This window comes from Mastacembelus armatus, chromosome 17 (genome assembly GCF_900324485.2).
Source record: "Mastacembelus armatus chromosome 17, fMasArm1.2, whole genome shotgun sequence".
Lineage (NCBI taxonomy): Eukaryota > Metazoa > Chordata > Actinopteri > Synbranchiformes > Mastacembelidae > Mastacembelus > Mastacembelus armatus.
In genome coordinates, this window is record NC_046649.1 from 22,475,553 (window position 1) to 22,493,911 (window position 18,359).

An 18,359-nucleotide genomic window follows, 5' to 3' on the forward strand; every position below is an offset into this window, starting at 1 on the left:
GGGAGATTGCTTGATCGAAAACATTATTTGTGCACCAGGTTGTTTGCCTGGAGAGCACTTTTAAAGGAGCAGAACTGCTCGGGAACAGCAGTAGTGGCAGTTGAAGTGCAATAATGTCTGGTACATTAAACTTTCTTTAAAAATTTGTACTATTATGGGTTGTCGTGATGGGTTAGTGGGCCAAGAAAACCGTGAAAACAGAACGCTCATCACTTTCCTTCTCCTGGGCTTTCGTGTCTCACTCTAAAGTCTAAGACGGAGATTAAACGTGTACAGAATAGGTGAAGAAACACGTTTGTGTTGTTTTACTTCTGCGTGTTTATCTGCTGGAGTCTGTTGCACAGGTGGCAGCTGACGTGTGTGTGTGTGTGTGTGTGAAAAGCATGTTTGTGAGACATCTTGGACTAATCTCACAAAACCCAGGATATCCTCTTCTTCATGGTATCCTGATTACAGCCAGACTCCTGAGCTGTTTCTGTTGTCTGTATGTCTTTTTAAAGGAGCGGCACAGTGATGCAGTGGTTAGCGCTCCTGCCTCATCCAATCCCACACGGGGCCTGTTTTCGTCTGCATGTTGTCCCTTGACAGTTTGGCAATTATTTTACAACACATACCTTTGTTGGGTTTCTATGTAAAGTGGCTCGAGAGGATTTTATTATGTGTTGGTGTCATAAAAATAAATATAATTGAATATTGAATACCTGGATGCATGGTTAATAAATTAACTTGTACAAAATGACTTCGTTTAAGAACAAAACTACTTTAATTGATAGTTATCAGCACTGTCGGGTTGTGTTGCCTTCCACTTCTATTCTGGGTTAGCCTGCTTGATGTTATAGCACTTCTAATGGTGGATCACGTTAGACCCACCATGGGGAGCGGCTCAGTCGTCATCAGCATAGAAATGCATTCCCCACTGTTTGTGATCAGCACAAAAACACAGTAGCTAACAGTGATATGATAAAGGAGGAATTAATTCCAGCTAATTGCTCACCACACGGCTCATGCTGTGATTGAGAACAGCTACATTAGCCAACAGGAAGAAGACAAACAACAGTAATATGAATTAAGTAGTCCATTATATGCACACGGAGCAACCAAATGGTGAGTAGCAACTAAACAAATGAGAGGTGAGGTTTGCTGCTGCTGCGACTATGAATGTGAGAAAACAAAACACAGGGAAATTAATTCTAAATCTGCACAATTATCTTATCAATCAATGTGGTATTGCTGATCACTAATCAAAGGTAAAAGCATGTTGTTTCTAATAGTGAAGTTTGTCTGTGTACCACTGTTCATACATGTTACAGAACTGATCCAAGCCCTGAAGACAAACGACATAAATGTTAATTGATAATAGTAGAACGAGGTATTTCTATTAATAATAGTGTCTAAGGCTTTAATGTATCCCACATAAGATATTTTCCTTTTTTTAAACTAAAAGTTTATTCTTCACCCTAGAAATCTGACGTCGTTTTAAAGTGAACCACAAGCTCATAATATAATTTAATATCTGTCTACATTGGATATGGATGGTAGAAGAATTATCATTAAATGCTCCATGATTTTTGAAGCAGATTTTCCTAACGCACAAAACCCTCAGTGGTTTATTTTACATCTGCTAACCTGGTTAATGTATCACCTCATGACACATAATTAGCCTTAAGTGGTATTTTTGCAGTATTTGTGTTAGTACTGACACATTTTCAAATGCATACTGTCATTTTTCATTATTCTAATAAATAACATACAGTTGCTGTTTGTTTACCTCAGCACACGTAGTGACAAACGGCAAAGGAGACAAGTCAAACAGTACGATATCAGCAGTGACCTTTGTGTCCCGGTGGCTCCCAGCAGGGTTTTCTAGAGCTGCACTAAAGTTTAAATCGCTTCAAATAGTGCAAGCATGAAGGCATATGGGGACTGACACTTTTTTCCACTGTTGCATTCAGTTTAGGCTGCAATCAGGTGAATGATTAAGATGCAGGGGAAATAATGAATCAGGCAGCTACAGTCCACTTTCTGTGCTGATGATGCATTTTCCTTAAGGATTCATTCAGTTTGTTACTCATCTTACCCTGGAGGCTTTACCTGTCACACACCATTCTAGCAACAGCGATATTAAATAACTGTAATCAACAGACTGATGTTTTACTTTACTGTCGTGGTCTCCAACAGAGTCTTTCTTAAAAAGCATCTGCTAAATCCCTAAAATGTAAATTTAACCATTTGTAATCACCGACCTGCTGTCTGGGCTGAAGGCAACAGTAATCATAATGTCAGTCTATAAACAAACTGTGGGCGTGATATAAGAAGTGCCATTTCGTGAGAAAAATGATTACTTCACCGGTTGGTGATTAATTCAAAGTCTCGAAAATGAATTATTTCTGGTCAAGTGTTGAAACTTGTCAAACTGGGACTTGGTACTGTCGCTGAGCCGTGGAGTTTACCAGCTACAATGAAACTCAAGACTGTGACATTCACCTTCAAACTAAAACTGTACCTCTCTATGAAGATGACATGTCTTTGTGTGTTTCTGTTCGTGTCAGTGTGCATTGATGACGACAAACATACAACAATTCAAATTGTTTGGATATTACTCATGAAGGATGAAGGCGAACAGCTATAACTAGGAGTGAAGGGAGAAATTAAGTCAACCAGACAATAGCTTTTACATGCAAAGGTTCAATACCAACATGGGTTCTAGTTCCTTCAAGTTCTCTGGTGCCAGGAGTTACCTTGATACTGCAACTACAAATTATGACTTAACATTTGCTTGTGTGTGACTTCTTTAAATTAAGAAGAGAACATGGTTGAAATATCTGAACCTACACTTTGTTAATTCTAGTTAATGGCGATGTGAAGTGAGAAGACTTTAAATTACATTTCAGAAAAAAGTAAAATCACTATCGCTCACATTAGCAAACATTTATGCCAAATAACACAAGCTACGCTAAAAGACCAATAACATTGTTTAAATTAGCATTTATTTATTATTAATATTTCCCTCTCACTCTTCACTCTACATAAATACTGCAAAGCAGGAAACTCACAGACTCTGTTGCAGCTCGTGATGCTTATAGAGACTTCAGCTTTACATTATTCCCTACTGATTACTGTTTATTGGACGGTGGTACAGACATTTCCAAACATCAAGTCTTTAGTACAACATTTATTAAGTTTAAATGAGGTAAATGATTTCAGTAAATCGCTATTTTGAGAGCAGTAACTACTAAGAACTTAGAAAGGAGTGCACACACAGAGGCCAGGATAGATTTATGAATATCTAGTTCAAACCAATATTGCTCTACTGCATCTTTACTCTCTCCACAACAGGGGCACATCCATCAAGCCAATAAGTCTTTGACTTGAGTGAGTCATCCTTCACACTTTTTTGTGTGACTTTAATGTCGGCTTCATCATTATGACGAATGAATTAAACTGCACTGGAGCTGCAGAATACAATCGTTTTCATTACTTATTAATTCGTTGATTAATATTTAGAATGACTTGTGTGGAAAACGACAGAAAAAGTTAAGAAATATAGCCAATGGCCACAGTGATGTCTTCAAATACAATGCAAATCTTCACATTTAAGTGAATGGAAGCAGCCACTTGCTTAATCAGTGTTCATGATTCATAATTATGTCGCTGTATATATTTACAGGACTGTTTGTATATTCTCCTACAGGTTTGTGTGTATTTCTATAAAGCTCATGAACGATGTGATTAAAGTATACGTGATCATGTACATGCACACATTCTGCATTCCCACAGGCACCTCCCTGCACACCGCCTGCATACACACTAACACCACAGCTGTATAAACACATCAGTCCACCATCACACTTTAGCTCCATCAGCTGCAGGACTGCAGCGTGCATCAGCCAGGCCTGTGATGCATTCTGCTAAGCCCATGGAGGGAGGGAGGTATTTTGGGGAGCTTGTGGTGGTTGCTGTGTTGGGTGGGGATAATTACGGTTGAGCCTCCGGGCCCTGACAGACTGTCTTTCAGCGCCCACCCGGGGAGCACCGTTCCTGGGCAAGAGCGTCTCCGAGCCTGCCTGTCAGTGTCCGGCAGGCTCCACAGACGAGCAGGCAGCCTCCCAGCTAACAGGAACCTTTAGCTGCAGATGCCACACAGTGTGTGGTGCTGCTGCTCCTATCACCAGGAGGAGAAAGAGTCTGGGCTGGGCAGATGCACAGAGGAAAAACATAGCAATAACAAGCAAATAACAATTGTCAATTTGCAAAAACATTTGCATTATGTGAATTTTCTCCCTCTATGTCTTGCACATGAACTGAACTGAACAAACTTCATCGGAAAATCAACCCTCCGAAAGCGAGTTGAACATTTTCTTGGGTCAATCTACCGTTTTCAAAATAAAAGGCCACACACACACACAGTCACACTGATCTTCCACATTTGCCTATTTTGTTTATGTTAATGAGTGACTGGACAACACCCACCACCTACTATCATACCAAGATGCTGCCGGCTAATCAGGCGTGAGACGTAGTTAATGAGACCGGCCATTTCAGAGTATCAGGCCATTTGCTCAATGATGTGTACAGACAACAGTGTTGGAGCGTGCGTCCAGTCTGAATTACAGCTCAGTATTCGGGACATTAGGCTGAGCCTACAGGTGCATAATACTGAGCTCGATGCTGTTGTCATTACACACCACAGCACCTTGTTTGCTAGAGCAGAGCCTCTTGGGAGTGCATTCTGTCCGAGAGAACAAGAGAGCCAGACTGTCGAGGTGTATTGAAATTCAGGGCTTTCATTTTCCTACCTTTTTTTTTCTGGATGACCTCAACTGTACCTAACAGCCCATTTAGTGCCTGGGGAAAATGGAGAGGGGGTGTGAGCCTTGCATGCCAGCTGTCTGCGGTGCCATGCTGTTTGCCAGAAAGCCCAGCGGGTGTCCACAGCCCCTGTAAGCAGCCGGCCGGTCTGCTGAAGTATATCTCGCAGTCACAACGATGAGTGTTGTAAGGACAGCACAGAGAAGAGTCCAGCCCAGGTAAGACCCAGGTTCGGCTCAGCTGTAGTCCCCGAGCTGGATGCTTAAAGGGTTTGTGTAAGTTAGAACAACATTAGTTTGATTTTTGATTTCTCACGATTAAACAAGGCCATTGTGGTGCAGACTATTCTATAGGTCACCTCATTTTACTCTGTAAGCCACTAATATTTGGTTAGGGTTAAACAATGAATGACAATTCTATTTTTGTTTTTTAATGTCAAATATTTTGTATTTTCTGCTGACTACTTGTTACTAGTTTCCTGTCAGTGATTGACTAGTACAATGTAACTGCTGGTTAAAGTCCTTTTACAATCAATCAGTCAAAGCCTTACCTTTAGAAAACATCATGGGACAACTACACATATAAAATCTACATCAACTCAGCAGGGAGACACACGTTTTGCAACAACATGTATTTTTCCTGCAGCTTCAGTCACTATTCAGTATTTTCCAATGAAGCATCAGCACGTGAGCAAACTGTTATACTCTCAGAAGGCTCACACCATAGACCTGCAAATGTCCCTAAATCTGTAAACTAAATGTATAAACCCTTCATAAAAACATCTGCACTCTATTTATCTGTTCTGTATTATGGGTTTCTGCACATCTGCCACATACAAACAGAAACAACTGTAGTGGCCAGCAGTGATTCTTTTATATTTTAATAAACCTTTTAAATGAAGATTAAATATTAAATGTTACTGTATAATCATAAAGTTTAGAATGAATGTGGAAACACGTAGTAACCTCCATATAACAGACGTAACAAACTTTACTACTTTCTGTCTGGAAGTAAACTGTCTTCTTCTCTAACCAGGTAGACCACACTCTCTGGCAGACACCTGGGATATATCCCAGCATGCATCTGGTCCTCAGGGCCCCCATGGTGAGCTGTCATTACCATATCAAAGGCCAGAGAGAAACAGAAGAGCCAGCACTTCAACAGCCTCTCAATTCAATTTTTCACATAGAGCCATTTGAATATCTGTGGCAGGAGATGCAGATGGAGTGTATGCACACACACACACACACACACACACACACACACACACACACACACACACGTGCATGCACCTTCACACTCACACATGCAGGTACATACTCTGTGCACGTATGTATACAAGCTCACAGACATGCTATTATTCTGATTTTCTATAATTTATTTTCCTCTTTGTGATGAAAATTACAGGTGGAACTGGGAACCTTGATCCACCGCGTGTGTCTCTGCTTCATGAATATTCTCATTCAAATCCAGCTCTGTTTCAAGCACCCGGGCAGGCAGCACACAACAATACTGTGTCATTACGAGCGATGCTATCACTCTGCTCCCCTCGAAGCACAGAAACTGCAGACAGGAATATAGTTTCAGTGAAATCATTATGAAAGCTGTTCATTGTGGCTCAGTGGGCAGAGCGGGACAATAAACAACACTGGCAGACTGAGAAATTCTATTCAGCAACATCTGCAATATTCTGAAATGAGGATGAACTCTGAAATCCAGATTATCTGTTGTGGATACGGATTATGCGGAGATTACATTCCACCACTGCGCACTGGATAATGTGACAAAAGCACAAATTGGGCAGCGCGTTTATATCTGTTTGTTACAGGAAAAGATTATGTTGAACATGTGAAACGGTTCGTCTGAAGCTGAGATAACAGGCAGGATTAAAAGGTTAGGATTGGGCAAGTGAACTATCTGAGGCAAGTTTAGAGAAAAGCTGTAGTCACAAAGGTAAAGGATCATTTCATATCTGTATTTATTTCAGATATTCAGGTGTTTTGTTTTCGTCCATATGCCTGCGTTATTTTATTAAAGACACACATGGATAAATATAAGATTACATATTTAAATCTTTCATTTTAAATGAAAATGGTTTAGTTTCTGCTAAAGCTCATAATTCTCATTAGAGCATGACAGTCCAACTCTTCAGCTCTTCACCGGACTATATGTTTTGGGAATTTCTGCCTCACCAACTACATTAATGCACAAAAAGTCCTTATATCAAAAGTACTAGGTGTAAATGAAGTGCACTGGGGAAAATTGCAGTGCATGTCCATGATGATTAAAAACAGAATGATAAATATTGTTGTAATAGAAACCAAGACTTTTAGCTCTAAAAGCTCTAAACACATAGATTGCAGACTGCCATATCACTGAACTTCTCAGAACTGACGCCATCAATAAAAGCAGGGTCCGACTTTTTGGTTCAAGAATGTAAAAGTTTCAATCCATCCAGCCCAAAAAAATTGCAGAAGCCAATTGCAGTGACAAGTTCAGTCCTCTCCAGCTGAAGTCAGTCAAATCAGCTTTGAATTTAAATACCTGAGTCAGACTGAAGAGCGTCTGTGCCTGCCTGCTTACATGTTTGCGTAGACAGTGCGTTAAGTGGTGACAGAAAGAAATCTGCTGTTTTTTTGTTTGTTTGTTTCATTAGCTCCTTCCCTCCTCCTCCTCCTCCTCCTCCTCCTCCTCCTCCTCCTTCCTGCCTCGGACTATTTGCAAAATCGCTCTTTCAGACAGACAGATTGGAAGCCCCTTGATTTGCGGTGAACAAAGCGAGCTGGCCAGGGTGGAGGGGGATTAGTGCCACTCCAGGACAATTATAATCTGGTTGCTGCCACGGCAACCTTATCTCCTACCTCCCTCCCAACACACACACACACACACACACACACACACACACACTCCTTTAATTGGACGCAAGTCTCACTGTAGAAATGGTTTTTCATGGCCTCGATGAGGTCGTGTTCAATCGCGACGCCATGTGAGGTAACGCCAGTCAGAATGGAGTCACTTAACAAAGAGCAGCATGTTGCATGGAGCTGAAGAAAGAACTTAAATGAGGATGTTTGGGATTTTAATGAAGGTTTGTAATCTATCAAAGCCACCATGTAGTCATTGTGCATCCAAGAAACATGTTTATGTCCTGATCCAATCAAAGTCTCAATTTCCTATTAGTCCTTATGTCAACACACACACACACACACACACACACACACACACACACACACACACTCCTGTCATGATACTGTGCACCCATAAGAAGCAGCTGCTTAATTATTTGTAGGTAAAAGTTATTTCTATAGTGTTCATCATTGTACTTCATCACTTGTGAACAACTTCTTGATTTGTTCATAATGTAAAAGGTGAAAATAAACACAACACAACACAATCCGTCATATTCATCACGGTTTGTGTTGTTCAAACACTCAGTAATGGCCGTGCACTAATGACTGCTGCCTTTTGGTGGCAAAGCTGGACGTAGTTTGGTTTTATACCATTACGCCGACGCCAGTTAAACCAGCTGCAGGTGGATAATTAACCAGAAAAAACAGGTTGTTTTTGTTTGGACATTAGAGCCTGCAGCCTCATGTACCATCAGTTAGTCACGTCTGTTTCTTTTAGACATAGAGGTGACTCTGAAGATGCACATATGAGGTGTTTCAGTAAAGATCCTAATGGTGGACTTATGGAACAATAAGTACTGTAAGTCTCTTTGATATGTCCTAATTACTTTACAGGATAACGTTGATTTGCTGCAGAGCTCCGTCCTCCACTACTGTGACTTAGGTCATGATCATTTACAAATTAACAACAATCTGTTCCCCAGTTGTATTTAATTACTGTCAGATCCATTTCTCTGCTTTACAGTTCAGAGGAAAGTCCAGTATCTGCCTCTCCAACAAATTACATCCAGAACAGTTTTCACATATCCTGCTAACAGTCTCACACATCTACATCTCAAATACTTTACATTTTCCCTGATTTATTCAAGTGCTGCCTTTATTTTGTAAATGGATTGCATCTAGAGTTAGAAAAGCAGATATCTCCATCAAATGCATCACATCAATAGGCTTACTGAAGCATTTACTGTCCTGAATTTCAAGCAACAAAGAAGGAGCAATAATGAAATAGATGAAATAGTGTCTCAATGAGTAATTTGATGCGGTCACAAATCATGAATGACCCACAAATGAACAGCAGGGGATTCTTTCAGAGACAAATGGACTGGTTCTTGACTCTTATCAAAATAATCAATAAAACATTTTAAATAAATATAAGACACAAAATAAAAGTGACAGAGTGTCTGTGTGACTTCTGGGGGCAGTCCTCTGCAGATTTAGAGCTGTTACTGGTGCATTCTTCTAAACAGACTCATGTATATATACACATACACATATCCTTAAGATTATTTTGCATGTTGCGTATCCACATGATGTTGCTGTTCCTGGCATTAAATACTCGTTTTTACGTTACAGCCGCCTGTGGACTCGAGTGTATTTTGTTTTCCATCAGTCACAGGTTGGTCTCCAACATCTTCCGTGACACAATACGCTGGTTAGTGATGGTACAAAATGACGATGAGTGACAGAGATGACAATTTACTGTTGACTATAGAGTAAACACAGTGTTTATTAGGGAGGAGTGAATTATTTCATGAGGGTCAAACAGAAAAGTTCTTTCTGAGTCTTTATAAAAGAGCTGGGCTATTTTTAAAGTACTTATATTTGGGTATCTGTGTTACGTTGGTATTTTTCATGTAATTCCTTCTCATTTATTGCACTTAACATGCTGAACTGTCACATGCATAAATTTTATACAACCCCACAATAATTTATGCTGTGTTTTATGGTTTTGTCTTTATTGCATACTATTTTCCCCATTACCTCTGCTGCTGCAACAACTTAATTTCCCCACAGGGATCAATAAATTTTCATGTTATCTTCATTTCAAATATACACAGGCATCATTGAGAAAACGAGAATTCATTTCTCTGCCTGCCAAATAAACCCAACACTCAAACCTGCAGGCCTGTTAAAAATTTCCACACAGTGTCAGGCTTGGACGTCTGCAAGGAAACAAATCGTCTCCTCTGCACTCTTGGGAAACTAACTTTTCTTTTTTTTTGTATTTTAAACCTGTCAGCAGTGATGTAGTATGCTAATATTCTTATTTTACAGTGTATGATAAAACTATAATAAACACCGTATGTGGTAATGATGGATGTTTTGTTGCAGGTTGAGACTCACAGGCTGGTTTTTCCTTTCCCTCTATCTGGTAGTCTGTGATGGAGGGATTTTGTCTGCTTCTCCCTCCCTCTCTCTCTTACAACAGAGCTTCGATTGGTCATAATTGGCTCCTGTTTGCAGCTCGGTATTGATCAGCTCAATAGACCCTCCATTCCATCCCGACCCTCCTCCACCCTCCCACCTTCTCTTTCATTCTCTGTACTTCCGTCCTCCCCCGTTTGCAGCCGTTTCTCTCTCAGACCTCGCTGCTGCCACTATGATAAGCATAGTGAATGGCGTGCCGTCATCGGTGCAGACTAACTCTTGAATCAATAGGCGACCGCACACGCTCAGCAGTCTATTTACTGCAGAGATGGTGGAGAATAGCAAATGCTAAGAAATGAAAACCAGAAGGAGCAGAGAGGGAGGTGGCAGGTACTGCACAGGTGCCAAACGTTAAGAATATTTTGTTCCCATGCTGTTTACTTACATTATTTTGTTTTTTATTGATGTCCAATTATAAAGGATGCACTAAATGCTGTTAGTTACAGAATATTAAATGAAAGTATTTTAGTTTTCTTACAACTGTTTGTATCTTTCTTTTTTCAACTTCAGCCAGGTCCATAAAGAATTGCTTTTCCCAGTTTGGTGTGGAGGAAATTAAACACCCTGCACATAACCCTGTCCTCAATCCCATCCAACACCTCTGGGATGAACTGGAACACCAACAGCGATTTAGACTTTATCACTCGAAATCCGTGTTGGGCCTCACCAGCAAACCCTCCCACCAGTTTGCAAAAACTTGTGGTTCCACAGCAGAGTGGAGGTTCACATTAACATGACAATAACATGTATGTGCAATATTCTGGTGTCTATGTGGTTTATCTCCACATAAGGAGATGTGGTGTAAGGTGATTCTCATCTGATTAGAATATATAAGGTGGATTGCAGATTCACATCAAAATACAGAAACTTGACTTATAGAGTGAAAAGAAAAATACGCTATGTACTCACATCGGCGACCCCGGCCTCCAGGATGCTGAGCTTGGCCTCCTTCTCCAGAGCCGCTTTTTGCTGAACTGCAGTGAGAAAAGAACAAAGAGAAAACAACATCATCAACAAAGATCATCAAATAACTGGTGTAAAACAAAAGGTTTTTACAAAAAAATGAAACGTAATATTTTCTCCCACTGTGTCTCTAGAAACAGACACATTCCAAAATCCAAACAGTTATAAAGCATCAAACCAAACCAAAATAGAAACAGACACTCGACCACATGAAAAATCAATAACCTCTGAGCAGAAAAGCAATGCACACTGCAGTACTCTTTGCAATTCATGCAGTTTAAATTGGATAAACTTTAAAATTTGATTAATCCCTGGTGTCCACAATAATGTGCAGTATGCATCCATGTGTGTACAGTAGCTACCATTAATCAGTGGTACACATCCCACCAAAGCAGCCTTCAAACTTTGCACTCGACTGATGCAGAAGAAAAAAATCACTCCTTCTGCCCTCTTCCTCCTCCTCAAGACCATCATCATCAGGTTCATCAATACAAACGCACATGAGGACTTATACTCTACATTAACACTGGACAGTATTGTGACCAAGTGGTAAATAAAACCCACAGGAATGTCTTGACAACTGTCATCAAATCTGGTTTAGGTTCTCCACAGAAAGAACAGACTGGCTTTCCATGCACCATCATCAGCAAATATGTATTTTAACTCTTCAGCGTTAACGGGCAGGTGTTAGCATGTTGAGCTAAGATGCTGACCATATACAATATCACCACCATTAGCATCGTCAGAGCTGAAAGACTGGGAACGATAAACAGCGACAGGGTCCTTTGGAGAGACCAGGACGTTTCACATCAGATTAATGGAGAAGCTTCTGATCAAGCCAAACTGAGCAGCTTTGGAGGAAACAGCACAGTTTGACTACTGCTGCTGTTATTCTTGGATGAGCTAGTGAAGTGATGAACAGGTAGGAGTTCAAAATTATATTTTACAGCTGGGTCATACTGGCCCAGTGGTTGAGTGGGGTGTTCTCTTTCATGAGCTCTGGTTAATGTTCAGTAAAGTCTATTCTCTCACATGTTTTAAATCCACCTCACTTCTGACTGAGTGCGTGCTCACCTTAAACTAAAATCTGTGTTTCAGCAAACAGGTGGAGGAGATGCCGACATAGTGTGAGCTCTTCCCAGACATAGACGTTTACTAAATTAGACCATCAACACCTCCACAGGGCTCAACAATCAATTCTACCATACCAGAACCAAACGAGCTGCTACTGTAGCATATCCTCACTTTGAGAAATATGAATTTTTAACTTGACCTGCTGCCAGGCAAATATTACAACAGATTTCCACACAAATAGAATTAAACCCTGCAGAGAACTCCCTTTTTTCATCACCTTAAAGGGAAACAAATGTAGGGATACAATTGAAATTCACGGTGGTGCACATATTAAAGGCAGAACAAAATGTTATGAAAAAAAAAAAAAAAATAAAGAATACATAATTACATTCACTTTGCTTTGCATCTGAATACATCGGTGTGGAGACGGAGAGCGAGTGTCCTTTGTTGACACACCAGGCAGATGAAGGATATGCAAATAGCGAGCCTTGACTCCGCCACAGTCCTCCAAATACGCCAACAGCTTTTATACTTAGTCTTTCACCCTGTCAGGGCGTAATTTGCCCGTCAATTTATGCCATGTGTTGTGTAACCACAGACCTTAAACACTATCGTCTAATGCTGAAAAACCACATCATTCACCAATGGGAACAGAAACACTTTGTTGGCACTTACATCGCTCTGAAAGCTAAAAATAACAACACTTCAGGTACAGATATTAAATGTGTCATGTCTTCGTTATTGTGTGGTGCGTTTGATGTCTGATGCTAGCTATTCATTTAGAATGAAAAACAGGCCCATGGTGTTTCCGTAGGGGCCGACTGGTTGGCTTCCGGGCCCCAGACAGAGATGTATGAACACCTTGTCGCCAATAGCCAAGTGGGCCGACATGTCTTAATAGTGCTGTCGGTGGGTAGCGGCTACAGACTCAGCACCCTCCAGTGAAAAATAGAAGCTGAAGTGTCTGAATTGGTTTGTCACCTCTGTTCACTGAAGAGTATATGAATACAGTTCTGCTTCAGTGTTACACATGTCCGATGGGAGACGTCTGTTGCTTCTGGTTCCCCAAAGTCTTCGTCTTTCTCAGATGTTCCCGATCCCTCGTCAAAGGTTTGGTTTGGAGTGGCTCAGCCTGCGGAGGCTGCTGCAGCAGCTGTGTGTGATTGTTCCTGTGGAAGTCGCATCCATTGATTTACAACTTGTTGCAGTTTTGAAGGCTTTAGCCACATGCTAGCTCTCTTTAGCTGCACTTAGTCCCACCTTGCTAAACTACCGCAACAATACGTGATCAAAGAAAACGAACTGAAGCCCTTACACTGGTTAAAATGACAAGATAGTGGCTTTTCACCGGAAGAGAGAAAAGATGATCCAGAGCTGTGTAAGGTGTAACAGGTGATGCCCTCTCCACTGGTTCGTGGTCCATGGTCTCTACTCTGCCCCATTAGTGAATCCTCTGATTTCCATCCAAAACACTGCTGTTATGCTGGTCTGACAGAGTCCTTAGTCCTTCTAGTGAGGCAGTAAAATACTGTGACAGTAAACACTGCAATGCACCATTGCATGTGCTCACCAAGCAAACAACCACAATGGCCAGTCATTTTTTCAAAGGCACGGAAGATGGTTTGATGTTGCTGGCCTGTGTTTTATTGTCAGATGTCATATCTGGATCTGAAAAGGTCCATTTTGGGAGAAATAAGAAGGACAGTATTTGATCAAAAGTTTCCTTTCCAGCCTCTGGAGCAATAAGCTGTGTCCTCTAGAAGTAAACAATATGTTACTGCAGCTCTGAGTTACTTTCATATGGCAGATAAAATCTGCTGTATTTGTTTTAATCTGATGCTATTCATTCTTTTGTGTGTGCCATTTCTTTAAAACTGTTGCTATTATCACTTTGAAAGAAAGTTGTAGTGGTACAAATGCATCAATTTCCCCCAAAATGTTTTAACGGATTAATTAAGTTCAAATGAAACATGTGCAGAGATGCTAAACTCTGGGACCAGCCTCAGTGTAACAGCTACAGACTCTGTTGCCTAAAGTGCCTTTGGTAATTGGTGAGGCAAAACCTATTTGAGTTGCATCTGCAGGAAAGCCTAATTGACAGGCTCACACATCCACCCACCCAAACACACCCACACAGAAACACCTACACACACACACACACACACACACACACATTTAATTCCTGATACAGAATCAGAGTAAAACGCCTGATATACCCAAACAAAAACAAACATGAAAGAGCTCGACATGATTTTCGTTGGGAGGGAATCAGAAGACTCCACGGCAACATGGGCACCCGTCTGGTTCCCCCGGAGTGACTTGCCACGCAGGCAGCGAGCGTGACTACATCACAGGCAGCGAGCTCCCTCTAATTAGCCAACATGTCTTTGGACCTCCCAACACCGAGGCACTGCGGCCTCTTCGAAATGTAGCCAAGAGCTATCCAGACCATCTATTCCTCCCCTCTCCTGCAGACTGCAAATGAGTCCAAGTCGGATGAGAGCGCTGCTTTCGAACAGGCAAGCTGAGGTGCCTCATTTGTACCCCAGCAAGCTTTCTCTCCAAAACCCAAATTGGATCAATTTTTAAGAAGCTGCAACGGGTTGGGTGTCGTGATCAGGCCGACAGGCGACTTTTCTTTTAGCCTGACTGGCAGCGCAGTGTGAAAATAAGCCATAATGTGACAAAATGGGAATGAAACAGCGATGGACCGCAGACTGAGAGCGAGCTGAAGGGAAATGATCTATACTCAGATTATTCTCTTTTTTCCATTTCCAGAATATTCCATCTTCCATTGTAGCTCTCAGATACATTTGGACTGTGGGGGAAAAATTGGGCCTGAAGGAAATAACAAGGACCAAATCTCATTTCTACAAAAAGGGCCCCTTTATTTTCCCTCCAAAACACATGGAGGCGCTTCATTTGTCACCCAGGCCGCCCCTGTCCTGAATTTTGCTTTATGTTAACTCAATGTATCTGAGGCGCCTCGAGGGAAACACAGCAAGTGCCAGGGATTCAGAAATGCTTCATTTTTCACTGTTGACAAAAGGAAAAGGCCCAGGCTGGCTCCACGAGTCCTGGACCAACAGAATAGATGCTTTTGCGGCACTGAGGGGTCGTTATTTCAACCACTAACCACCCCCACCCACCGAACGTCCATACCACTCACTCACCCTCCCGGGCACATTTCAGGAGTCGTATAATGAGAAGAAAACAACAGTCATCCTTCAAAACCAAAGGCAGGGAGAGCAGCGCCATCACTGCAGTGACACAGTACAGGGAAGTAATCACATTAGTTGATCAAGAGAGCAACGATCCCTGGGCAAATTAAAATATATCGCTGGACGTTTTTTTCCTTGTGTCCTTGCAAGATCTGGTCCGGTGCTCTCAACCATCACCGAATGTCTTGCAGATAATAAAAAAGCCAGGAGGAAAAAAATGCAGCTAAGAAAGAAAAGTTAAATGAAAAAATATATTGCAGATCATAAAGGCAGAAGAGGTTATGAGAAGTGAAGCTCAGCAATTTGTTCATCGGGTAACAAAACCTGTTTTAAAAAGCCATCTGGGGAGTTTTGTTCCTAAATGAGATGTGCACCATTTGAAATACACTTAGAAAAATGTGACAAGAGATAACATGAAAATGTACTTTCAGAAGACGCCAAAAGGAAACGTATTAAACATATATTTTCATTAAAAAACACCCCTCTTCTTTCTCTTCTTTCACAGACCCTGAGGCAATATTTGTATAACTGACTGCTCCAAACAGGTTTAACTACGGTAATGTCAACTCACACAGTATTTAATATGATGCAAGATAAAGTGTTCGGATAGACATTAAATATAAATGAATAACTTTAAAAAGGACAACAGGGAAATAAACTGCATGTCTGACAAACAGATTCATTGTGGACAAAATAATGTGAACACCTCTTAGTCATACCCACTGATTAAAATCTGTGCCATGCTGGGGGCCATTAAGTATGTTTCGCTTTCATCAACACAGAGACAATAAATATGGATATATATCATGTATGTATATCCGTATGTATGTTTATGTATATGGATATGTGTATTTTTACATATGCCTGGTGCGTTATCTCAGAGTAAAATTCTTTTTTTTTTATTAAATAATAAGAAAACAATAAGGTCACAGTGTTTGAAATATGACAATATAATGAAAAACTGCATTAGCATAAACAAACGGACACAAAGAAGGTTAAACACTTCGTGGCTCAAAGCTGTGGATCTGTTCAGATTCTGTTACTTCAAAGTCTCATTAATTAGGTGTTCACATTATTATGTCTAACCCTTTAGGTTGTTCTTTTACATTTTGAGAAGTGATAAAAAAAAGTGAGCAGCACTTTCTCCCATGAAATACAGAGATTTCTAACATTTTGTAAAAAAAAAAAACTCTTCATCTCATTACCAGTCACAAGAATTTCTGTCAAAACAGATTTGCCCTTCGTTTTTTCAAAAGCATCTTAATTAGATATGGTTTCACTCTCGATTGCATTAATTTGATTTCTGATATCAACTTTTCAGCCTTCAATCTGCTCCTTGTTGATCGCCCCCATCCCCCCACCCCTGGGTGTTATTGCCTCAAGTAATCTAGGATGCAGAAGCAATAGCTTGTGTGTGTGTGTGTGTGTGTGTGAGAGAGAGAGAGATGTGTGTGTGTGTGTGTGGGGGGGGGTCCTCCATGAAGACAATGCCATGTGTAATTAAATTCAAAAGCAGGGGGCCGAAATGGCATCTAGGGCCACCTGGGGGACGAGAGACCATTAGAAAGGAGAGAAAGCCACAGCGAGAGAAAGAGAGAGAGGGAGAGATGTGAAAACTGAGAAAAGAGGAGGAGAGACAGTGACAGACAGATGGAGGAGACTTACATGATAGGTGGGAGAAAGAATGAAAGACAGATCAAGAGTGGGTGACAGAGGAGGAAGCAGGGGAGAAAGAAAAATGAGAGAGAGAGAGGAGGAGATAAATATAGTATAGAGAGAAAAGAGACATGAATGACGAGAAGACAAAAACAGGAAGAGGAGAAATTATTGATTATTGATATTATCAGTCAGAGCAGTGAGTAAATAGACACTGAATGCTTATGAAACATTGCTATTAGCAGCATTTTTGGAATTTAGAGATTATTTTACATCAAAATATAGTTTTTATAATTTTGATAGTTTGTATAATTTATTATAATTCAGATTTATGAGCCAGAATATTCATTTTAAAGGAGAAATAACCGAGCAAGCAGAAAATATTTATATGAATATGTATATATTCATATAAATATAAATATATATATGAATAGAAGAGGCTGCTTGTGCTTTTTACTGATCAAACCTATAATCAAATTTAGTGATACACTTCCTGCTCGATGATTGATTGATTTTCAATCAAAGCAACAACAAGAGATTTGGGACAGTGTCAAGATGGAGGACAAGAACAGTCGAGGAATAAAGAACGATCAAATAACAGACGTGGGATCTGCCCACAAACATCCTGGCAAAGGAAAGTTGAGTTTATAACTATTGTGCATTGTGACGTTTCCTTTATAAGACAATAATGCAGTTGTGGTCATACTGTAACGTGTCACTACCTTCTATTTTCATGAAAGACAGTAGAATTAACATCATGGCCTGTTTCCACTTACAAATATAGTTTAATATTTTATATTTATTTAACATTTCATATTTATTTATTTAGCTCTGGTTTGGTCTCCACCACTGAGAAATCCGACTTTAAAGCTGGTACGTGTTGTACGTTTCTCAGCAGTCAGGCGCTGACTTTGTCTTTGCTGTTTAGTTTTAATTTACAGAGGCTAAAATCCTCTGTGAAGCTGAAGAGTTGAATCTTCTACCAATGTCAGCATAAAAAAAGATCAGTGGAGCAGAGAATTATCCTTAAAGTATGTAACTGCCACATTTCTAATTTGCTCTAACGAGCCACAGGATTTGGCCCCGAAACATTAAGGTAACATTCAAGAGAAAACTGAAAATTGTTTCTAACCAACACTTCGTCACAAAACCAAACCTGAGATTGCGTCATGATGCACCTTCTCCACCGCCATAAAGGTAACATCAGGGTTTTTCAGTCTACACCTTCAATACGGGATGTTTGGATGAACTCAGGCATTTTGCAGGTTACACAACAACCGTAATGTGTTTGTTTGGCTTG

At 40.5% G+C, this 18,359-nt stretch overlaps 1 protein-coding gene across 1 annotated transcript in view; it reads right to left on the reverse strand.

Annotated features, from left to right (window-relative positions):
- Nucleotides 1-18,359, reverse strand: part of LOC113134014 (receptor-type tyrosine-protein phosphatase N2-like) — a 178,509-nt gene that overhangs the window by 70,881 nt on the left and 89,269 nt on the right. Inside the window, exon 12 of the mRNA XM_026313186.1 lies at nt 11,055-11,119. Within this exon, the coding sequence (XP_026168971.1) occupies nt 11,055-11,119 (65 nt within the window). The remainder of the gene's footprint in view (nt 1-11,054; nt 11,120-18,359) is intronic.